The sequence below is a fragment of the Ciconia boyciana genome, chromosome 9 (assembly GCF_034638445.1).
Source record: "Ciconia boyciana chromosome 9, ASM3463844v1, whole genome shotgun sequence".
Classification (NCBI taxonomy): Eukaryota; Metazoa; Chordata; class Aves; order Ciconiiformes; family Ciconiidae; genus Ciconia; species Ciconia boyciana.
This window is the reverse complement of record NC_132942.1, coordinates 23,898,091-23,921,318: the sequence shown is the minus strand read 5'-3', so window position 1 is coordinate 23,921,318 and position 23,228 is coordinate 23,898,091. Positions and strand designations below refer to the sequence as shown.

Sequence of the window (23,228 nt, the reverse complement as noted above, 5' to 3'; positions counted from 1 at the left end):
TGCAAGGCCTTTGCAAGGGTCTGAGGGGACAAGGTCATGGCTAAGAGATGCAGGGAGGGTTTTCACTACATGGCGAACATGCTCTGGTCATGCAGTTGGGTAGTTGATGGGGTGGGGGCATGCAGTCCAAGGCCAAGAGGCATGGCACATACACAGGGGAAGTGCCACATTGACAAAAAATTCACTGTGAGGACAATCAAGCATTGAAACAGGGACCCAGGGAGACTGTGGGGTCCCTGGAGGTTTTTGAGGTCTGGTTCAAGCCCTGGGCAACCTGATCTGAAGTCATTGCTGACCCTGCTCCTCCTGACGGGACTTGGAGTAGAGTCCTCCCAGGTCCTCTCCAACCTGATTGGTCCCCAGGTGCATCTACAGCATTGGGATCTTGTAGATCGGTCTCATATCTTGCCCAGAGCATCCCTCCTGGCCCCGAGCTGTCGTTCCTGAGCCATGAGCATGTCTGTGCTGCTGTCCTTCTTGGCCTCAGTTGCCATCGGTTAGCCATTTCCATTTCCAAAGCTGCTTGCCTTCCCCAGCTCGGTGCTGGCCTGTGGCTATTCCCACCATTTCTAGTCCTGCAGCCCTCTTCACTTGTGTCTGCTCTGTCCTTCCCAAGGAGCCTGGAAGGAAAAGAGGAAACTCCAGTCTTCTTTGTTCCTAATGGGAACTCTGCTCTGGATGCTGCTTGCAGGTAGCAGCAGGAGCGGGCAAGTCTGTGCAGTGCAATTGCTTGCATGGGTGATAACGCTCTCAATAATGCCTGCTGCAGCAGGTCTGAGTCTAACACCATCCAAATCCACACCCAGCATGCTTACCTCTCATGGGAGCCATAGTCTACCCACCAACATGGAGGGAAATATCACTGCTTCCTCCTCTCCATGCTCTGTGTCATCTGAAAGCACATCTTCCAAACTTGGAACCCCTTCATCATCTCCCAGCTGCTGGCTCAAGTATTTATTTGGTGATTGCCAGACCTGGAACCACTCAAATACTTGGGGAATAGTCAGCTCTGTCCCCTCCTCCAGGCTGAGAGAGGCTGGGCAACAGATGTGTCCCTTTGGGCACATCCAGATGTGACAGACCCATCCCTGCTACTTTCTTCTTCTTATTTCCTCCCCCACCTTAAATTCAGGTTGCCCCAATTGTTCTGTTTCAGCTGAGGCTTTTTACATGGCAGTTCTTTGTTTCTTTTAGCACCTTACTCACTTCTGCCTCCTAAAAATCCATGCCCCCAGGCTGGTCTAGGCTGCAGGAGCTTTGGCTTTGCAGGCACCTCTTGGTCTGATAAGCATCCAGCATTGTCCTCCAGCAAGGAGAAGGGTGATGGCTGTGAGCTTGGTGCCCCAGCAGTGGGTGGATGGGGCTGCAGGGAGCTAAGCATCTTCTCTGTTGGCTCCTGGGTGCTCTGGGTGAAAGCATTGGCAATGAGTTGAGCTTGCAGTGTTAGACATGCCCTCCCTGCGCTTCCCAGGCTGGGCTTTGGATCAGCATTCCTGGGTTCAACCATCCCAGACTCACCCCCCAAACTGGGAGATCGCTGGCCACAGCCAGATTTGGACCTGTTTTCCTTTTCCTGGTGGTGTTTCCAAGTGCTCTTCCAAGCTTGTGCTAGAGGTGACGCTTCTCCTGTGGTTACAGGGACTCTGGGAGCTGGGGCTTTAGAGGGAGTGAAGTGGTGGGGAAATGGGTAATGCAGGAGACATGCAGCCCCATGTGCTGAAATGATGGGGAGCCCTTGGTCCACCCCGGGACCCTGGCTCTGCCTGGGGCAGGCGAGGGGCCAGGGCTGGTGCTGGCACTGTCCCCATCCCCGTGGGTGCACTGAGCCGCACCCTGGGCTGTGCCTGGCTCCTCTTCACACCAAGCAGGCGGCAATCCTGCCATGTGTCACTGCCCAGTGTGGAGGCCGTAGAGATGGCTGTGCTGGCTCGGAGCATCCTAGTGATGGGGTCCAACTGGGGCATTGGATTGGAGCTCGTGAGGCAGCTCGCTGCCAGCCCCTGGCCCCCCCAGCACCTGCCACAACCCTGAGGGTCAGAGAGGGAAGGTCAGTGCGGATGCAAGGGCACGGGGATGGTCCCGAGCCAGGCGGGCAAAGGGAATTCGTGGTCCCAGCATCTCTGCCGGCTCTCTGCCAGATCTGGCCCTGGCCGGGTGGTCTGGCAGTGGGGGCAGGAGTGCTCCGACGGGGTCTCATAACCCCACAGCCCCGTGGTTATGGCAGTGCCTGACCCAGCCAGGTGGGATGAAGCTGGAGGGGCAGACATGGTGCCCATGTCCTCAGTGCTCACTCCTGGCTGTGCTGATAGCTGGCCAACCCCTTCTCCATGCTGGGATCACCCAGGATGGGGGGCAGTGCCTGAGCCCAGTGGCACCCCTTCTCCTGCTGGCCACAGGGATGCCACTGTGCCCTGTCCGCTGGGAACAGCCCCGCACACCTTCCCCAGCAAAAGCAAAGCCACCTTGTCCCGTCTCCAGCTGGGGTACCCTGGGAGCAGGGGTGGGAGACCTGGCCATGCCACTGGTGACTTCTAACCTCCCCCCTTGCTCCATCACTTTGTTTCCTGGCCCTGCGAGAATTAGCTGTGAAGCTCCCCAGCATCAAACTGGTCCAGCTAGGTATGGAGCAATCTCTCTCCTTGCACCCAGCATTGCTCCTAGTCCTCTGCTCGCTTCGGGAACGGGACGAGGGGCAGCTTTGTCAGGCAGCCTGCCTTAACGCTGGCAGCCAGGCAGCTCCAGCCCTGGCTGGGGGGGGGGGGGAGGGGCGCACATTTGGGCAGGCTTCCCCCTCCAAGCAGGGCTGTCCTCTGGCTGGAAGCAGTCAAACCGGCTTTGTAAGCAGGCAGAGGTGGGTCCAGACACCTCAGCTGAGTGAGTTTCATGGGAAAGGTATGACCTCTGTTCCCAAAGATGCTAAATACAGTGCCCAGGTTTTGGGCTGGGACATGTGGGTTCACAAAGCGAAGCAAGGCAGGGCACAGCAAGCAAACTTACTGGATGGTTCCTAAGAAGGAGGGTTGGTTTGGGGTCTGTTTGGAGGTAGCCACAGTCGGCATTTCCTTTGCTGCTGGTAAAAAGGGAGAAAAGAAATAGGCTAAAAGGATGCTTAAGGGAAATCTTGCCTGGTGGTGGTGGTGGTACGTTGATGCTCAGGCCTGGAGGCATGCTGCAGTTTGGGATGTCTGCAGCCTGGACTGGGGAGATGTTCTTTCCCTGCTCCTGTGGAGGCAGGCCAGATTCGGTGGCCTTTGTCAGCAGTGCTGGGGAGCAGCAGGAGAAGGTGGCAAACAGACCTGGGCAGCACAGCAACTTGGGGGAGAAAAAGGAGAGCAGCCAGGGCAGCGCTTGGTGTTGCCAAAGTTGGGGTATTCGCAGGCAGGAAGCTTCCAGGGGGAAGCCCCCATCCCTGCTGGGCATCCCTGCTGGGCAGGGATGGGGGCTCGCTGGGGAGGATAGCGTGCGGTGAAGCATGGGGAGATAAGGAGCACCAGGCTGAGGAACATGGTTTCCTGCAGATGTGTCTTGAGGGGGCAGACAGCGGTGTCTGAGAGTAGGGGCTGCTCGCAGCCTCTTTTTTTTAAGAAGACTTGGTAAAAGACCCATCCAAACCCAAAAGAGGCGTTTTAAGGAAGGGTTTGCACCAGAATTGCCATCGCTATTATAAGTGAGGTGGGAAGCAACCAGAGCTTCCAAATAAGTTTGAGTCTTTCCTTAGAGCCAATAATAAGGAAACTGAATCAAGGCAATGCAGAGACCATATCGGTTTCTACCTACCTATTTATTTGTTAAAAATCACCTGAAAAGTTCAAGTAAATTTTTAGCATTTTTTAGCAAAGAAGGCATTCCTGAAGTCAGGTTTTACTAAAAGAGGCAGCAAATCTCTCTCTTACTATTAAATAGATTATTAAAGTAGAACACCTTCTCTGTGATAAAAAATAGCATCTTTAAAATTACCTGTGAGCCCCAACCAGCAGTACATGATAGGAAGAGCATGCTTACTTTGCTCACCAAAGTATGGCTAACATAAAAAGGGACATCTCAAGGAGCTGACCACTAAATAAACAATCTTTACTAGAACACATACACCCCAAAACCCTGAATATCAATAAAGTCCCCAAATAAGCTAAAAAGCTATGAAAAATCCAGCAGCAACAAAGTATTTTTAAAAAGGAGAAGCTGCTTCAGGCTGTCTTTCTCCATCTTAAGGAACGGTTAGCTTCAAACCAGTAACAGGAATGCACTTTTCAGAAAGGAAAGTTAGAAATTAACTCCAAAATGCATAAAATCTGTCACTTCCTTTCATTCTCTCTTTCTTTCTTTCCCATCCTTATCCTCTTATTTATTCCAAGGAGACAAGAGTTTGTTCCTTCAGCAAATGTGGCTGGCCCAGCACTAGAAACTGGTGGTCCCACACACCTGGCCCCTTGGAGCAATGACTCAGCTAGTCCAAACAGAGCAATTAATCATTCACCAAAGCGACTAAAAGATCTCTCACATGTGGTGGAGTGATGGGAGCCTTGAACTCTGTTCAGTCATTATCCAAAGAGAAGTCACTAAAAAGCACCCTGTGATATGTCCTGCAGCTGGCCGTGCATGTCCTCTCAAATCCCAAGGCTCTATTCTCTCATGTATGGCAGCCCCACAGCAGATTATCTCATCAAATTCCCCCCACATGTTTTCATGACACCTCTACAAAGGTCTGTGCTGCACAAGGCAAGGTGGTACAAGTCCTGGGCCACTCAAATACTTGCTTACCACTGTAAAGCCACCTGGCTAGTTAAAAATGCCAGGAAAAAGGATTGTTCTGCTGCTCATCAGTGTACAAAATACTCCAAGAAGTGAATCTTCAGCCTTGCAAACTTTTGCTAAGTCAGTCTTGTCTAAGTGTGAGAATAGAAACACAGCTCAGGGGCCAAAGTGTTGCAAAAAAGAAATCCAGCTCTGCGATCCCCCCCACCCAACAGGCTCACCAGATTAACACCTGCAAAAAATGTGTGCAGAAATGTGCCCAGGGAGCAAAGGCACACTGCAACATGCTCATACACATGAATATTCATGGTTCTTAAGGGCTTGGTGGTGTACTTGGGATATTAAAAGGCAATATATAAAGTTTAATGTTGGCCTAGCCATCCCATTTCAGATCCTGAAGGTGTTTAGATAACCCCTTTTAAATCAACAATGGCCACTTCAGTGGGGTGAGCACCTGGTAGGGGATGCACATCCTAACAAGCAAACCCAAAAGCTGAACATAAACTTTAAAAATACCACTCCTATCGCTGTAGCAAAAAAAATCCTGCAATTAAAGCATGGCAGATTTTCAAAGAGATACCAGTATTTAAGTGACCAAAAGGTACTGGAAGTGCTTACCCCTGTTAGCACAATTTCAGGGAGGTCAGTTGTTTCTGGTTGCTTGAGAGGGGTTGTCCCCACAGCCTGGCTGGAGCATCTGTAGAGATGGGGCGGTTCAGACTCAGAGCCTACAAACAAATACTGCAGGTTATATCCCAAATCTTTTATTAGTTGTACTCACCTCAGCTCATCTGTCAGCTCCCAATCCTCATTGGTAACAATGTGAAGTAAAAAAACAAAAAAACCCCTGAAATGAAATGAAATGAGAGAAGAGAAGAGAAGAGAAGAGAAGAGAAGAGAAGAGAAGAGAAGAGAAGAGAAAAGAAAAGAAAAGAAAAGAAAAGAAAAGAAAAGAAAAGAAAAGAAAAGAAAAGAAAAGAAAAGAAAAGGGACAGGGAAAGAAGAGAAGAGAAGAGAAGAGAAGAGAAGAGAAGAGAAGAGAAGAGAAGAGAAGAGAAGAGAAGAGAAGAGAAGAGAAGAGAAGAGAAGAGAAGAGAAGAGAAGAGAAGAGAAGAGAAGAGAAGAGAAGAGAAGAGAAGAGAAGAAGAAAGAAAAGAAGGATTTTTGCATACAAATGGATGTAAAGCTATGGGAAATTGTGCTATGGAAGATCAATTCAAGCACAAATTGTTAAAAAAGACAAAGATAGCTCTAAATGATAGCTCACAACAGATATCAACCAGAAAAGATCTTCACGTTATTCAACAATAAAATGAATGTATCTCCCCTATGTTAACAGCCCCTATAGCTGCTGTGCAATACAGAAGGGCTCGAAGAGCGTAGTTAGGTTGTTTCCGCAAAGCTGTCTCCTTAAAATTTGCCCATCTGACTGCATTGGCTCCTGGTGGAAATAAAACTGGGACCCTCAGTGTGCAAGGACTGAGCATCCCTTGTGCAATCAAAATTTCCTTGAATACAGAAAGCAAATACAGCTAAGTTCTTCTTAACTATAGCCTCCATATGACCAAAAAGGAGCCGAATCGCGGTTTAATTCAGCTAAGGTTGTGAAACCAAGAGGTGAGGACAAACTGCTGCTCATTTTGATGTGTTTAGCACCCTGACCTGCTAAACCTGGTCCTTTCTTTTTGGCTAATGCTGGTTTAAAGAGAACCATTCCATCCACAGCACTCTTTCCAGTGGATGCTGCATGACCCGCTGGAGCTCTCCTCCAGTTTCTTTTTGCCCTGGCAGACACAGTGAACTTGCCTAGCATCCGAGGGGCCGTACAGGCTGTGGGGTCTCATCTGAAGGACCAGGGCTTGAACCTGCTCATCAACAATGCAGGCCTCAGCTCACATGCCACGCTGTGCTCCCTGGATTTGCAGGAGATGCTCTCCGTGTTTGCCACCAACGTGGTCGGGCCACTCCAGGTTGCCAAGGTATATGTGGACCTTTTGGGTTTCTCCTGCTTGGGGAGATGTTCCCCATGGCAAAGGTGCCCTCAGCTGGGTGGGTTCTTACTCTCTTGAATGAAGCAGACTGATGGGGGCAAGACCAGGACCGTGGGTCTCCTCTTCCCACCCAGAGGAGCAGGGAGGCTGAGAGGCAGCTCAGCCCCAGCATCTCCCATGCTTTGCTCCTCCCCAGCTGAAGCTCCTGCTTGTCCCGGACTGGCCGTGCTGACTCGCTCCTTTCTTGAGGAAGGGAAAGGCTGGAACCTGGCCCATCCTTGGGGCATCCTCCCCACCCCCTGCCCTTCTGCTGGGGTGTCTGTCCAGCTGCTTGTCCACAGTCTGCAACAGAGTCCTGCAGGGCTGTCCTCAAGCTCAGGCTTCTCACATATTAACAGAGCGTCAGTGTCTTTGCGTCAGGAATTTCTGCCACTCCTGGAGAAGGCAGCAAAGGGCACAGGGAAGGAGGGGCTGAGCTGCAGCAGGGCCGCAGTCATAAACGTCTCCACCAAACTGGGCTCCATCGGGCTGTGCCTCGGGGTGCTGGAGGCCCCCATGTACCCGTACCATGCCAGCAAGGTGAGGTGCCAAGGGAGGTGCTGGGGATTCTCTGCTGTGCACCCATGGGGGCACCCACCTGCCCCAGGCCACCCATCCCCTGCCTGGTTATCCCAAGCGAAAGCACAGAGACAGAGACCAGCAGCACCCAGGGATGAGCCTTTCAGGCAGGTTGTGCCGATGCTTTACCCCTGGGCAAAGTCCCATTTCCCACCTCAACAGCCATTTTCTGGCTGGGGAATGTGCCCCCTCCTGCCCACCTGTGCCCCAAGTTGTGCTGGCATGGCAGTGCCTCCTCCAGGCTACCCAGAACGTGGTGATGAGGTACATGGCTGCGGAGCTCCAAGATAAGGGCTTCTTGTGTGTGGCCACCCATCCTGGCTGGGTGAAGACTGACATGGGGACAGAGAAGGTACTGGGCTGTGTGCAGGGGACGGTCAGCAGGACCCCTGCTGTACCCCCACCTCTCGGGGAGGGCAGGGGCACTTGGGGCAGGGGATGTTGTGTGATGCTGTGGGCTGCCAGGACCATCTCCTGGGGCGGTGCAGGCAGGGAGCAGGCAGCAGGCTGCAACATGCCAAGTGCACAGGACAGCCAACCCTGTCCCCCCAAGCCAGCACAGAGAGCAGGGGGGGCAGCAGTAAGGAAAAAATGCCTCCACAAGCACTCTGGGTGCTGCTCCCCAGGCCATGCACCCTCCGGTCTGCCCAAGCCCGGCTGCTTTCTGTGCTGGTCGCAGCCCACAGCAGTGACACTATGCCTTCTCCTCTTCTGCAGGTACCCCTGATGGTGGAGCGCAGTGTGTGGGGCATCCTGACCGTGCTGGCCAGCCTCTCACAGGACACCTCCAGAGCCTTCCTCGACTAGGAAGGGAACAGCCTGCCTTGGTGATGGACAGATGGACGGACAGACGGATGGTGCCTCTTGCCCATGCTGCAGCCTCCTGCTCGCTGGCTCACCCCTCCACATGGTCACCCCACTCTCCCTCAGCTTCTCCGGGCTGCCAGGGAGAGGGGACAGGCATGGGAAGCAGCTTCTCTCCCCCTTCCCCACCCCACGCATGACCCTGCAGCCCCCTTGTACCCCCCACCTCCATAAATGCCAGGAGCTGACACCTCTCTGCTCCATCTCCACACTCCCAGCCTCAAACTTCCCGGCTGAGCCTGGCACCCACTCCCCATGTGTTGCCCGAGTGTCTTGTGTCCATCTGTAACCAAGCATCTCCCGACTGAGGGGAGAGGGCAGCTGATCCCTGCGACCCGCAGCCCTTCGGGCACCCCAGGCTGAGCACAGCCCTGGGGGTGCCCCGCAGCCAGGCAGGGGGAAAGCCAGCCTTGTGGGTGCTTGGGATGTTTGCCAGCCCTGCAGATGCTTGGGAGATCTCTCTCCTCGTGGGAGAGGGGCTCTATCCTGGCTCCAGTGCCTCCTGGAGGGGACATCTCCAGAAGGCGGTCACAGTGCCACAGGACTCACAGGCTGTCACTCGTGGGGACCCCAGAGACAGCCATGGGCTGGGCGGGCAGCTGCAGGCACCACCACACCCCGGGATAAGGAGCGGGGTGACACAGCAGAGCTGGTGGCTCTCAGACAGGGGTTTATTGAGGATGTTGGGCAGGTGGGAGCAGTGGCACAGGACCCCGCTGCCAGGAGGCCAGGCCAGCATCTCACCAGGGCACGACCTTCCCTTACCAGTCCAGGAAGGTGCCAGTGTCCTTCTCGGAGAGGGACGAGAGCACCTTCATCATCCCTTGCACACTGGTGTCCACCGTCATGGGGGGCTGTGGGGCAGAGGGGGAAAGGCAGCTCGTGCCTAAGGCCTGGCTAAGGGGTGCCCTGGAGCAGCTGGGGCCAGGGGAAGCAGCCGCTCAAGGGCAAGGGGAAAGCTGCCAGCCCTGGGCAGAGGGGCCGAGCAGGGAGCCAAGGGGATGGGGGCCCCAGGCAGCACCCGGGGCCAGGGCAGGGGGAGCTGCCCAGGCAGCGATGGGGCAGGCAGGGAGGTCGTGGTCAGGGGCTCAGGGCAACAACTCCCTTCTGTGGAAAATCAGCACGGAGGCTCTGATGGACCCGCCATGGTGAAACTCCTACCGTGTGTCCAACAGAGCCCCCCACGTCAGTTTGCACCCAGCCGGGGTGGAGAGCAGTGCAGAGGATGCTGTGCTCCCGGTACCCCAGGGACTGGCACTTGGTCAGCATGTTCAGAGCAGCCTGCAGGGAGACAGGGCAGGGATGGCGGTGGGAGGGGAAGGGTGCCTGCAAGGGGACACGTGCAGACCCCATGGCAGGAACAGGGCAGGGGAGGGGAATCTGTCCCCAGTATGGCATGGCTGTACCTTGCTGCAGCAGTACGAGACAACTTGCATCAGATCCCAACTAGAGGGAGAAGAGATGGAGCCCCCATAGCTGGACATGTTGATGAGGGCTGCCTTGCTGCAGCTCAGCGCTGAGCCCAGGCTCCCTTGGGCAGCCTTCTTCAGCAAGGGCAGGAACGCCTGCAAGGAGAAAGAGGAGACAGGAGCACACACAGAGGTGGCACAGGGGAGAGGACCAGGTTCTTCCACAGCGGGCAACATTGGCACCAGCACTGGAGCATCCTCCCTCGTCTTCCCACTGCCCTAGCCTGCCAGGCTCTAGCTTCTGAGCTCCAGCCCATGGCTCTATGAGCTTCTTGTCGGGCAAGAGCCATCGGCACCGGAGCAGAGGCAGGACACTCTCCCACTGGCCCTTCATGCCCCCCAGGACAGCCCAGCTCGGGTGAGGGTCTCACCTGGCTCAGCAGCAGGGGCCCAACTGTGTTGGTGATGTAAATCTGGGACATGTCCTCCAGCATCTCTGTATCAAGCAAGTTCAACTTGGCAATTCCAGCATTGTTGATGAGGATGTTAAGCCCTGAGCCCCCCACCTGCTCCCCAACTCTGGCTGCAGCCACCTTGATGCTGGCAAGGTCAGTGACTTCTGCAGAGCCAGTGCAGGGGAGGTCAGCATCACTGTGGTGGCTCACACCTCACCCAGTGCCAGTGGATGGAAGCCCGCCGTGTTCCCCCAGGGACGTGCCCTTGGGGCTGGCCATGGGCAGGAAGGAGGGCAGTGCCTGGTGTCCCTGCTGGCTCCCTCCCGGTGCAGGGCTCCCAGGGTGTGTGCAGTGCCTGGGCACATGCCAGGGGAACCGGGGTGAGGGACCCCCACCTCAGGACACCTACCGAGCCAGATGATGACCAGGTTGGGGTGCCTGGAGGCCAAATCTGTAGCTCCTGCAAGGAGAGGGAACCATGTGGGCACAGAGAGGCTGGACTGGCTGTGCAGAGGCTCAGCCTTTCCCAGGCAAAGCCCGCATTGCTCCGGCTCTGTCCCTGCACCGCCTCATGCCCAGCACACTGCTCTGGCTGCCCTGCTCCCCTCAGATGGGGCTTTGTGTCTCCCTCACACACCACGTGCCACTGTCCCCTCCGCATGTCCCATGCACAGCTGGTCCCACAGCCATCCCAACCTGGCTGCCCTGTGCCACAGGTGCCCGACTGCAGCTCGAGCCCTTTACAAACCTCCTCCCTGCTCCAACCTGCTGCCCTGGCACTGAGTGCTCCTGTCCCCCAGCAAAACCCACTGCGTCCCAGCCTGGCCTCACCTGTGCTCGCTGTCCCTTGGGGTCCCGACAAGCCGCAAAGACCCACTCAGGTGGGTTTGGCAGCCCCAGGAACTGCTGGACAAGCCCCAGGCCGATTCCCTGGTTAGCCCCAGTCACCAGAAGGGAGCAGACCCAAAGCCCTGCCATGCTGCTCCATCTGCCGCTGCACTGCTCTTGCCCTGACTCTGTAGGTGCCTTTTGCTACCCGGTTATCTCACTCTTTCCTGCGAGGGCTTGCATCAGCCCGTGGCTCTAGGAAATTCTCTGCCTGCACTCCAGTCTCTTGGCTGTGGTCCATACCCACGATCCACCTTTCCTGGCGGCTGAGGAATGACGCGAGGGGAGCAGAGTGTTCTGCCCAGGCAGGGAATGCCCTGAGCTGGATGTCTGGAAAGCTGCTCTTTGTACCTTCCCTGTTCCACCAAACCCGAGCTGCTCAGTTTTCCGGGCCAGCGTCAGCCCTGTTCCTGCACCGAGATGTCCCCTTCCACCACCCCCCTCCCTTATGGGACACCAGGCTCTGTCCCTCCCCTCGCCCGAGGTTAGGCAGGCACGGGTGGACTCGCTGGCCCTGCACAGTGCAGTTTGTTGGCCTTAATTTGTGCAACGCCAAAGCCAGGGTCAGGGGTGGACCAGCCGGGACAGGCAAATGTCCCTTGGTCACCTCAACAGGCTGGAAAACCTAGAAACCCTCCAGGACCACTTGGAAACCTTGCAGAGCTGCCCAGAGCAAACCATTCCTGAGGGTCTGCTCTAACAACAGCTATAGTATTTAAGTTGTAAGTGTGATAGAAGGATAAAATTCAGTTTTGCCCCCCAGGTATAACTGTGGCATGGCCGGGAATCAGGGCTGTGCCCAGGCACATGCACAACACACGACAGACATCTAGTCCCAGGGTGGTCCAGGTACTCCCTGGCTCGTTCCTGCAGCAGCAAGGCACCGGACCGGCTGATGGACTGAAGTCCCAGTTGCCTTCCAAAGAAAACCTCTGACTGGTGGATACGGGAGCTTCAGGACAGGTCTGAAGATCCTCCAGGAGCTCCTGCTGTGCCTAAAGTCAATGGAGAAGCACCACCTGTGTGTCTCCATGTGCTGATGAACACCCTGCGGGGAGGATCTGGGAATCCCACGGCCTCCCCAGGTGGTTCCTGCTGCAGCGTTGACGAAACTGTGCACAGACAATTTGTAATAGCAGAACATACATATAAGGTAGTAGGAGATGTTTTGTAGGTAGTTTAAGATAATCAATAACAACAGATCAGGCAGGTGATCATGCAGGACCGGGTGGGTGTAAGCCTGGGGAGTCTCACCTGCGCCATCTGGAGATGCTGCTACAAGGACCTTTGCAGCTTGACAGTAACCAACCATCCTGTTCAAGAGATTTGATCCATGTGTGTGCTACCTTATGCAAAGATCCCAATAAATTACCTTTTTTAAAAAAAACAAACCCTGCTGTCTATTCATCTGTGTAGTACTCATCAGTCTTCTTGTGGCATTTCACCGCACTCACTCAAGCCCACTGATGCAGGCACAGCTTCTGGCCTGGGGATGGAAAGATGCTGGCTGGACCGAGCCACAACTTACATGGCTTGATTTCAGCCCTGACCTGCGCGACAGGATGGGTTTCCCATCCCTTCAGCATGTGCCTGAACATTTCCCCATTTGCTTGCTGGATTTGAGCAGGTAAGCAGCTTTAATGCCTCGAGAGGAGACAAAATGTGTGTGAGCCCATTGTGGAAGGATGCTTCTTCCCATGGGTGACTGCCTGGGGAGAACCTGGGGCTGCTTAGAGCTATTGGGGCCAAAACCAAAGAAAACAACGCGAAAACAAGGTAGTGTTTCAGTGATGGTTTGTCATCATGCGTGAACCACTGAACGGGAAGCAGTAACAGAAAGTTGGCCAAACAACGGGGAAAAACGAGTGTGTGCCTAGGAAAAGCCTGGAGGAGAGCAAGGAGCCTGGTGCGGGCTGGGGCTGGAAATGCGGATGGGGATGGGGATGTGGATGGGGACGAGGCTGGGGATGCAGGTGGGGATGGGGATGCGGGTGGGGTTGCAGATGCAGATGGGGACGGGGATGGGGCTGGGCACGCGGATGGGGATGCAGATAGGGATGGGGTTGGGGTTGAGGATGCAGATGGGGCTGCGGTCGCGGATGAGGACGAGGTTGCGGATGCAGATGGAGCCGGACGGGCTCCGCCCCGGATCTCGGCAGCGCGGCCCCGTTTCCTCTTCCTGGGTCGCGGCCCCGTCTCGCATCGCTGCGCGGGGCCATGGCGGCGGCGGCGGCCGCCTGTCCCGGCGGGGCCGGCGCGGGGGAGCAGCGCGGCCGGCGGGAGCAGCCCGCGGTCGCGGCGGGGCGGCGCCAGGCGCTGGGGCCCAGGTGAGGCGAGGGGCCCGGGCACGGTTAGGCGCGGCAGCCCGGCCTGTCCCCAAACCCCTGCCCGTCCCAGCCCTGCTGCACGGCCCTTGTCCAGCAAAGAGAGACCCCTTCCCCCTTCTGCAGTTAAGAGAGAGATGGTTAAGTCCTGGACACAGGAAATGTGTTGGGGGATAATAGACAATATGGGAAAAGGTGGAAAAAAATGGCATGAACTGGGTGGGAGACTTGCAAAAGGCCTGACCCGGCCCGCATGCATTCCGGAGCCTGCTGATGTCCCCCCTCCGCGGCACAAGCGGGATGCTGCAGGACCTGCGTGCCCCCAGCAGTGCATCTTCCTCGGCACGGCTCCCTTAGGATGGGTGTCTTTGTGGAGAAGCGGATGGATTTGGGCTGGATTTGAGCCAGCCCCTGGGGTTGTGGCTGTGTTTGGGGTGCAAAACCGTTCCCGGGATGCCAAAGCTTTGCTGTGTCTCGCTTTTCTGATTTGGTGCCTCATCTCTTGTCCTGTAGGTTTGTGTATGAGAACAAAAACATGTCTTCTCCTAAAGTCTACGTCTTGCAGCCTTGGATTGCAAACCTCTTGGTGAATTATGAACAGCTGGATGCCAATGAGAATCTCCTGGCCGGGCAGGTCCTGCGGGTAGGTACGGAGGGGGACTGTCCTAAAGTGTGCCAACACCGTTTGCAATCCAAATTCCTGGAAGTGTTCAGAGGTTCCTAATTCAGTGGCTGTGGGTGGGTGAACCTTCCTCCTCAAAGCCCCCAGTATTTTTTTTTTGAGGTGGAGGAATTTTGCCCATTTCTGGTGGCCTTGGCTGACTTTTGCACCCCTGGTAGGTGTGCCCTGCTCTCGTCCAAAGAGTTTGCAGTCTCCAAAGTCATGTTCTCCCCTAGCCTTGCACTCGCAGTCTGCCTTGCTTTCCTCCTCCTTCTCTCTGCATCCCGTCCTTCCTTGTAGCATATCACTTGATGGGTGGTCCTGACAGTGAGTAGTATGAGGCAGAAGCAGGACCTGTTGAGGTGTCTGGTGGTGAGCCTTGGCGGTAGCACGAGCTCATCCTCCCACGGATGCTGGCTCTTCTGGGACTGTGTCTTGCAAAGTGATTCAGGGCACGGGGCTCTGAGGCACAAAACCTGCTCCTGTGTCGTTCCTGGAGAGCTTTTTGTGCAGCGCTGGCCATGTCTTTGACATTTGATCTATCCTATGTGGCAGGAGAGAGCTTTAGTCAGTGGACTCTTGCCTGTTTGAGGCCTGATGGGCAGCGGGAAGGAAGCAGGAGGAAAACAACCGAGCGGAGTCAGTGCTGCTGATCATTAGCTGTGGACTTGGAGGGATTAGATGAAGATGCTGTGAGACAACTGGGTGCACAAGCAGATGTGAGACCTGTACGGGCAGGGCCATGCGGTTCCTGCTTTGTGATGGGTTGTGATCACGACCTGGATGCTGGAGAGACCCAGCTCCGGTGCTCTCACAGCCTTTGGGTGCTTGTAGCAGCATCCCACCATGGACAACATTATTGTTAGCAATCTCCTAATGTCTTTTGGGGATGAGATGTTAGTAAGGAGATACCTGATTTGCCTCAAACAGGAGGAGGAAGCAGAAAGATGCATGTTGTGATTTAAATGGAAGGAGAGATGAGATGGGGAGAAAAAAATGACAGTGGGAGAGAGAAGACACTGTGGTCCTGTTCCCCATCCTGTCTGAAGATGTGGAGGTGGTGAAATCACTAGTTCCCTACTTCTTGGCCCAGTCTGCTCTCCCAGGCATGAGATCTCTTGCGCATGGGCTGACGAAGACCCAGCAGTGAATGAGTGGACCTCCCTAGGGCTCAAGAGATTAATGGGGAGAGTTCCCTCAGTGTGACCACTCTCCAACCTACACCCACCCGAGTCCTCCACAATGAATGAAGGTTAGGAGCATATCTTGAGCAGCAGAGCCTTTCTCCAGCTTGCTCTGGGCTCCAGCTATGCCTACCTTCTTCTCTTATCTGTTTCAGATCTGTAACTTCCAAACCTACCCTCTTCTTTATCTTGTTTTTTACCCACTCCTGTGAGCAGCCCTGCCTGCTGCTGGTACGGGTGCTCTCTTGCAGTGTGCACTAAGCCACTCTGCCTCCGCTGGGAATCATGAGTTGCCCATAGTGAGTGATAACATAGTGGGACTGGCCACCTGCACGCTGGGCTTCACCCACCAGGGCGAGGGGACACAGCCAGCAGGGACTGCTGGGTGGCTGAGCTGCGATACCAACAGGAGCAGGATCCTGGCAGCATGGGCATCCTTAAACCCAGCAGCAAGTCTTGTTGGCTTGTACAGGGAGTTTATGCAGTAGGTTTGGCAGGCTCTTGTTGTCAGAAGGTCCCAGCTGACAATGACTGGTCTTTTTAGCATGGTGGGCACCTATTAAATTACATGGGTGCACCCCTTGTCAGATGCAAGTGGCTTTTGTGCACGGTGGGACATGCGATTTCACATCCCCTCTTTGTGCATTGCGTCCCAACATCACTAGTTGGGTGAACAACGTACTGTAGGCATGACCAAACCATAGGTGTGTACCAGGAGAAGCCCAGGGCTGTAGGGATTAGCACAGGCCAGGACTGATCCATGGCTCCCAGCCCATGGAGCAGGCAGGTATGAGACTTGGAGGAACAGTTTATTGCTTCCATCAGGGGTTGTTTTGACCCAGCATGGACATGGCTTAGTACAGGCTCAGGGCTGCTACACCAGAAACTTCATTCAGAAGAAGGGAATGGCTGTAATGATCTTGCTGGTTACTGCTGCTCTCTGGCTCCCTCTGTTTGCAGAGGAGCATGTGTCCCAAGCCTGCCCAGACCCCTTTTGCCTGGATTCCTGCTGCTGGTTTGGGTAAAAAAATGCTTGGTTGTGGCTCCTCTCCCACCTTGCCTTCGATTGGTCTCTTGCACAATGTGGCCTGTCCCTTGTTCTGTCTTGGCGTGGAGCCTGCTCAGTCCAGCTGGGAATCCTTGGTCTTGGGGTCAGCATTACCACCTGGCTTCACGGTGAATGGTGACCTTCTCTCCTAAGAGTCCAGGCTCTCAGCCAGGCCTGGTGTCCTATCCTTGTTCACTGGGAAGTCTGAGTGAGACTTTCCCCCCTGCTCCTCAATCTCTTGATAGGTTTTGAGTGACTCAACTGCTCCAGGCCAACCCGGGGTCCTCCAAGATGCCGTCCTACAGGTCTCAGATGGGTCCTACTACATCCGCGTGGTCATTACATCTGAAGCTCTGCAGGCGGAGGAAAAGTGGGTTCCACCGTGACTCGGCTGTGGCTGGGACAGCGGTTCTCCACAGCTGCTAGTGGGGCTCCTGCCTGGTCTTGTTTCAGGTTGTGTTAAGCTAAAGCAATCACAGGGTGGGAAATCTGCGTGAAAGAGCTGCTAAGAGAAGAAAGCCGGAACGCTGGTGCTCCAGTTTCGGCTGGCTAGGATGGGCAGGGGTTGATGGCAGAAGCTGCAATGCTGTGTAGACATGATTAGAAAGGACTAAAGAGCCTGTGGGCTTTGTGAAAGGAGCCAGAGCATTAACCATCATAGCCTGGGCTGCTCCTTCAGTGCTTTCTTCAGTTTCCCCATTTGGAGACCCCTGGACTGGCGGGGTGCTGGTAGCAGAGCCAAGGATAAGCAGCAGGAATAAGTTGTGGGAACCAGGAGTCCTTGGTCCCTGATGCTCATGCTGGTATGCATGCCAGCGTGCCCCAATGTGGTTGGCGTAGCTGTTTGGGGAGCACCACTATGTGTCTGGGTGGTCCAACTCCGTCCTTCATCTCTCCAAGACATTGCTGCTCTGCTCTTTTCTAGCACCCACATGCAGCTCAGACTTTCCAGTCTTATTTGCAGAATTATTGTCTTGCAGAAGTACACAGTGTGTTTCCGGGAGGAGGCCAGGCTGGTAAGTGCTCTGATGAGTGGAAGCAACTTGTTCCTTGCCCTTGCCTTGCTTCCTGCATGCTTACCTGCTTTGAGCTGCTCCCAGGAGCTGGAAGCAGATGAAGGGTGGCCTTTCTTCTCTCTTCTTCCATGTGCAGCTCCTAAGAGGGTCTGTGGCAGTGACGATGGCTTGGCCTGGGCGCTGGGGCAGGGGATGGCATGAGGCCTCCATGGAGATTTGGCGCATCTCCCCCAGGGCCACCTGGCTGTTAACTCCTGCTGTCATGCAGCTGCAGGAGACCTGTGTGGACCACTGGTGGCAGAGCTGCCTGTTGTCCCCTTGCAGGGGTTCAGGAATGTCCCCGTGGCCTTTTGCTGGCCCAGCCTGGCCTGTGGCTCTTGAAGAGCCGTTGGCTGATGCAGGAGGGTACAAACCCCCCATTGAGGGGGGTTATCCTTTAGGGGTGCCCTCACTTTGGTTGGAGGGTTGGTGGCAGAGCTGGGGTGGGTGCGTGGGTGCTCGTTGGCGCAGAGGTGGGACTGCAGAGGTGATAGTGCAGAGGTGCCTTATGGGCTCCATTTTCCCTGCAGGAAGACTGCGAGTTTTACCTCACGGCCCAGCGGTTCATTGTGTTGCCCATGGAGAGGCAGAGGTTGGAGTCATCCGATGGGTATGGCCCATGGGGCAGGCGGGGGGCTCTGCTCTGGGGGGGCTTCCTCATCTCCCCAGAGCGGCGTTGACCCTGGGAGTCCTGGTGTGAGCTGGTTGTGGTGGGGACTTTTTGCTCTTTGAAAGAGGAATTGTCTCCATCACAAGCTGTGAAGGACGGTGGATGTGGAGGGAGTTGGTAACTGGCTTCTCTCTTGCTGCAGGAACCAGGAGCCCTCTGTGCTGCAGAAGATAAAGGAGCTCTGGCTGTAAGTATGGGGCTGGCCATTGCTGGGGAACGTATCCAGACACCATGATGAGAGCATGCAGACTCTGAGTGGGGTTAGAGCAGGCACACGTTATGGCAGCTCTTGGTTAACCTGTGGGACTCCCTGCCCCAGGATGTGACAGAGCTGAGTAGACCATGCAAAATGAGATCCTGGTGACACAGAGGGCTCTGCAACCCAGCCTCTTCCTCTGAGCTGGCAGAGCTGGGAGGAAACACTTGTGGGGAACTTGCTTCTTCCAGCCATGGGCAGCATGGCCGGGTGAGTGAAGCCTTGCACAGCTCATTCTTCACTCCACGCTTGGAGCTCCAACTCTGGAGATCCTCAGGGGTCTCCATTGGTCCATCTCCAGGAACAGGGCTCCCCAGTGGGTATTCCTGGGATACTGAGCATTGGCTGGATCCGGCACGCAGTTGGGAATCCACTGCTTCCACAAGCCACTTCTCCCAAGCCAGGGTGCTCGATCTGTGACCAAGAGCTGCAAAGGGCTGCTGGCCTGCATATGCCCCAGCCCTAACTAGGCTTTGTCTTCTCCTTGGTCATTGCAGGAGGAGTCTCGCTCTGAAGAACGCTCCCAGCTCAGGTAAAGGGTTGGGGGGGAGGGGCACACGATGCTCTGGCTGCTTGGTGGGGCTCCTGGCTCTTCTCAGCTTGGTCTCTGTTAGGCAGAGGTAGCATAAACATGACCAGATCTCACAAGGCAACGTTGCTAAGCCCAAAGCAGGGCAAGATGGTGCTGACAGCTAAAGCAGTGTAGGCCATTGCACACCCATGCTCATGCTGCTGCTCCAGAATCTGTGTGGAGAAAGGAAAGATAGTTCTTAGAAGCAAAGGAAATGCAGAATTTTGTGTGTTTCCACAGGTTTCAGTGCATGTGACAGTCATGCAGCAGAGTAAAAGCATTTGCAAGTGAGGCTTGCCTGAATTAAGGTGTCTTCTCCACTAAGACTCATGTGTTCTCGCTCCAGAGCCATCCATCTCTCAGCTGATCGATGCCATAGGACAGAACCAGCTGGAGGTTTTGAAGGAAAATGCTGAGGAATGCTTGGATTTATGGATGCCCAAGGAGACGCCAGTGACGGTCAAGGACGAGGTTCCTGTCTCCCAGTGGGAGGCAGAGCGCAAGAAAGAGGTCAGTCTGGCTGCTGAGACAGCTTATGGTGGGGACCCTGCTCTGGAGGGGTGGGAGAAGGAAGGGGAAGAGTGGTGGGTAGAGCTGGAGGTTTGCTGGGAAGAGATATGGTGTTCAACTACCAGCTACGGGTGGGCTCCTGCAGCTCAAGTGGGACTGCCCAGCGAAAACCACGTAGTGTGTCTCATTTCAGCGGGGTGAGGACATCTTCATGGTCCTGGCCAACACCCTGGTGATCCCTCCTGAGGAGGAGGCAGTTGCTTGCGATGCTTCCAAGGCAGGTCAGTGTGGTGGCTTCATCTGTGTGGTAGGCAGGTGGGCAGTTCAGTGCCCAAGCATGCGAAGTAAGGGTCTCCCTGGGATGGGGAGAAGACTTCCTTTGCTCTGGCTGCACACTGTGCTGGGATGCAACCAGCAGTGCCCCTTTCATTGCAGACACAAGTGAAGCAACTCCCGGGAAGAGCAGTGATGACAAGACAGTGCCAGGCGACTTGAGTGTCATATCCCAAGCCAGCCGTGAGTAGTGGGACCTCCAGATCCCATCCAGCCTCATAATGTTTTCCTCTGAAGTTGGCTCAGCCCATCTTCTTGGATTGAGTAGAGGAGATACTGGCATGGCGAGGTCTTTGGGAGACCAGGACTCCCAGCCCTGCCTTGAGCAGGCAGGGAATGGTCCCATTCCTGCAGCCTCCTGAAGCTGAGCAGCTTTGGTTCATTGTGCTGGGAGAACAACAAATTATTTTGTCCCTTTGATGCCATCATGGAGCCCGAGTTGCCTGCCTGAGTGTGGGCTCTTGGCTGGCTGTGGTGTGGCACTGGGATGGGCTTGTGTCACCTCACTGGGCTTGGTGTCACCAAGCTTTGCTGCAGAAGTACTGCAGGAGCTCCATGTAGAGGAGGAGATGAACAGAGCTGCTGTCCTGGACAGTGCAGGGTGTAGAAGGTCTTCCTCCTGCCTGCCTGCTCTCTGGGCAGCGTCTGCCTCTCCGTTGCCTGCTACAGGGGCTGGCTGAGGTTGTGGAAGGAGTCTGGCTGGAGTACACCCCAGTTTCGGCTGGAAAGGGCTCTGAGAGCTCCCCTTGAGTGCCGTCTCTGTCCAAGACCTCGTGCACAGTTCTTTGTAGCCGCTGCAGGGTTGGGAGCGGGCAGCCGCTTCCTTTGCAAAATCAACCCCCCGATTTGATTGTTGCAGCTGCTGAGTCAACAGCCTTGTCGGAGAGCTCGGAGGGATCCCTGGACAACCCCTGGAACAGGATCCCCCCAATATCTTTGACCCTGAACTCTTCGGATGGTGAGTCCCCATCTCCCTGCGCATCCAGCCTGCCTCGCCGGCAGGAGACAACACCCTCTCCTCTTAACTGGGTGACCATGTAGCTCATCCTGGATGCTGGCTTGCTTTCCCCTGTCCAAAAAGTAGTGCTGTAGTTGCCCTGTGCCTGCATCATTCCAACTCTGATGCTCTCCTGCCCAACCCAATGTGCTGGGGCCGGTCCCACCGCACCCCCTGCCCAAGCTGACCATGCATTTTCTCTTACCAGAGAAGACCTTTCAACATGACCTTTCACCAAAGACCCAGCAAGATATGGCTGCTGACAGCAACACCCCCGACTTGCTGGAACCGTGCAGTCAGGACTGTGCCGAGGCCTTGCCACAGGGAGAGCCGGTGCAGACCTCCTCTCCCTCCCTGCTCCGCTCCTACTGCAATACCAGTCTGGTGGAGACCGGCACCACCCAGACAATGTTAGCTGCGGAGGCAGCCTGCGATGCCCCCTGCCCTGCTCGAGGACCGCAGGTATCGGGGGGCTCTCAGGCCACCCTGCAGTCTCTTTCTCCAACTTCTCCCGTCTTGCCCAGCAGCCGCTTGCAATCCCTGCCTGAAGGGATGCCTCACAGGGAGCAGGCAGACTCCAGTGGCACAGCATTCCCTCCAGATTCGTTGAAGCATGGTCCGGCTCGTGCCAGGACCCAGGGAAGAAATGCTGTGGGTGCCAAGAGGAAGCTGCTGGCAGGAGATGGCCAAGCGCTACCAGCCTTCGGTGGGCAGCAGCATCCCCAAGGTGCCCCATGGGGCAGGAGGAGAGGCACAGGCAGGAGGCTGGAGCTTGTGAACACACGGGGTGCAAAGAAGAGCAGAAACGAGGAGACGGGGCTGCGGTGTGGAAAGGAGCTCTCTGGGGAAGAGGAGGAGGAAGAGCAAGCATCCCCAGAGAGCGGCCCCAGCTCCAGGCTGGAGCAGCACAGAGCTTTGCAGCCGGTAAAGATGAAGCAGCTGGTGGGGTCCCCTGGGGGGTGGTTGCCGGGGAGGCTCTCTGTGTCCCCCCACTGCTGGTGTCCATCGCCAAGGCCTTTCCTCACCTGGTTGGTGGGGATGGGGAGTTGAAATCAGGTGTTCGACATAGATGGTGGCCCCAACCCTCTTGAAGGAGGATCTGGGGCACTGGGTGAAGATGTGGTTGAGCCTGAGCTGGGTGCGAACCAACGCTTGCTGGAGCATCTTCCAGCTCTCCGGGTAAAATAAGATTGGAAGAACAGGAAACGATTGAGGGAGAGACTCCAGAGTTTTCTTAGGTGTATCGGGGTCTTGGGCTGTGTGGCAGGGCTGTGCTCTGGGCTTTGCAGCTGGGGCAGACCAGGACCAGCCTCACCCTCCCCTTTGCTTTGCAGTACATGAAGGAGAAGCTGGTCCAGTACAGATACGAGGCACCAAGCCCTGAGCTCTGCGAGCGGATAAGATCTGTCAGGTCAGTGCAGTGATGGTCTCATACGGCCATCCCTTGTTCCCCCCACAGCTGGCCCCATGGGATGCAGGGATCGCTGCTTGCATCCCTGCAGTGGGTCCCCAAACTCTGCCTTACACCTTGTCACTGGGCTGCCCTGGTGTGCAGTGGTGTGTCCCCAGTCCAGATCCCTTCTCACCCTGGCTCCCCCGGTCTGGTTTTGCAGGATCTCGAAGGCAATGCTGAAATGGGCGTGCTGGATACTCGCAGGCAGGGAGGTGGACTCTTGAGCCCAGCCCGTCCCTCATTTCTTCACTGGTTCAGCCAAAACAATTTAGGGCTGCCTGGGAAGAGCATTTGGGAGAAGGATGGGGGGGACACCAGGACCCCTGAGTGGGTTGGCTTGGCTGCAGACACTCTGGCTCCAGAGCTGCTGGGGACATGACATGCTGAAGGCCAGCACCCTCAGCACTGAGAGGGGGAAAAAAGCATCCGTTCAGCGATGCCTGTGCATGAGTCAGCATCCCTCTCCCACCTCTCCCTCTCCATCCTTTCCAAATGCCCTGGCCCAGCGAGTGGGGACAAGAGGTGACCCGGTGCCACCGTAGTAGGGGCGGCAGTGATGGCAGAGGCCCCACAACCTGATCCCCACTCCAAAGGCAGCGCAGGAGTTTGGATGTTTTATTGATTGCTTTAGGTAGGGTCCTGCACTGTTTGTTACAAAAAATATCCCGCAGGGTTATGCTGTAGAAATTAAAAATAAAAATTGTATATTTTTTAAATACACAGCTCTTGTATTAAAAAAAAAAGGGGGGGGGGGGGGAAGCATCTTGCTGCTTTTTTGTAAACATCCGTGTAAGGAATGCATTTGGTCCAGAGCGGAGGTCAACACAGGAGAAAGCCGCTTGGGTGTTGGGGTAACGCTGGTGCCATCGGGAGAGCTGTGGGGATGGCGAGGCAGGCGCGGCTGGAGATTGGCTGCAGAGCTGCGTGTTGAAATGCCATGGGTCATGGTCCTGCTGATGGAAACCTCTGTCTTGGGGGGCTGGAGAGAGCAGTACCCCATGGGGTGAGGAGCTGGAGAGGTGAAAGGGCCCTGGTAACACTTGCTAAAAATGGCTGGCTGCCAGCACTGCTGCTGCCTGCCTCTGCCTGCCCAGCTGCTGCCTAAAATCACCAGCTCCCTCCCTGCAGCCTGCGGTGGCAGAGGCCATCCGGGGAAGGCGATGCTGCTTGACACATCCTGAGGGCTCCG

General features: G+C 55.6%; 2 protein-coding genes and 1 pseudogene across 3 annotated transcripts; 2 read left to right on the top strand and 1 right to left on the bottom strand.

Annotated features, from left to right (window-relative positions):
- Window positions 1-1,789: 1,789 nt before the first annotated feature.
- LOC140656889 (uncharacterized) lies at window positions 1,790-8,168 on the top strand (annotated as a pseudogene).
- Window positions 8,169-8,958: 790 nt separating this feature from the next.
- LOC140656347 (C-signal-like) lies at window positions 8,959-11,067 on the bottom strand. Its single transcript, XM_072871924.1, has 6 exons — window positions 10,911-11,067; window positions 10,499-10,540; window positions 10,066-10,253; window positions 9,632-9,790; window positions 9,387-9,506; window positions 8,959-9,079 (listed from the first exon to the last, which is right to left on the bottom strand). Exons 1-6 carry the CDS (start codon window positions 11,065-11,067, stop codon window positions 8,987-8,989), a joined length of 759 nt encoding a protein of 252 aa, XP_072728025.1. The 3' UTR covers window positions 8,959-8,986.
- A 2,083-nt stretch (window positions 11,068-13,150) lies between these two features.
- Window positions 13,151-22,744, top strand: ACD (ACD shelterin complex subunit and telomerase recruitment factor). Of its 2 annotated transcripts, none has more exons than XM_072873330.1 (14): window positions 13,151-13,304; window positions 13,815-13,944; window positions 16,440-16,564; window positions 17,120-17,210; window positions 17,780-17,859; window positions 18,062-18,106; window positions 18,673-18,707; window positions 19,093-19,256; window positions 19,435-19,537; window positions 19,692-19,772; window positions 20,449-20,547; window positions 20,795-21,510; window positions 21,921-21,997; window positions 22,200-22,744. In XM_072873330.1, exons 1-14 carry the CDS (start codon window positions 13,195-13,197, stop codon window positions 22,261-22,263), a joined length of 1,920 nt encoding a protein of 639 aa, XP_072729431.1. In that variant the 5' UTR covers window positions 13,151-13,194; the 3' UTR covers window positions 22,264-22,744. The 2 variants fall into 2 exon arrangements, with proteins under 2 accessions (XP_072729431.1, XP_072729433.1); XM_072873332.1 differs by having other exon boundaries at window positions 19,450-19,537; window positions 22,200-22,743.
- The last annotated feature ends 484 nt before the right edge of the window (window positions 22,745-23,228 follow it).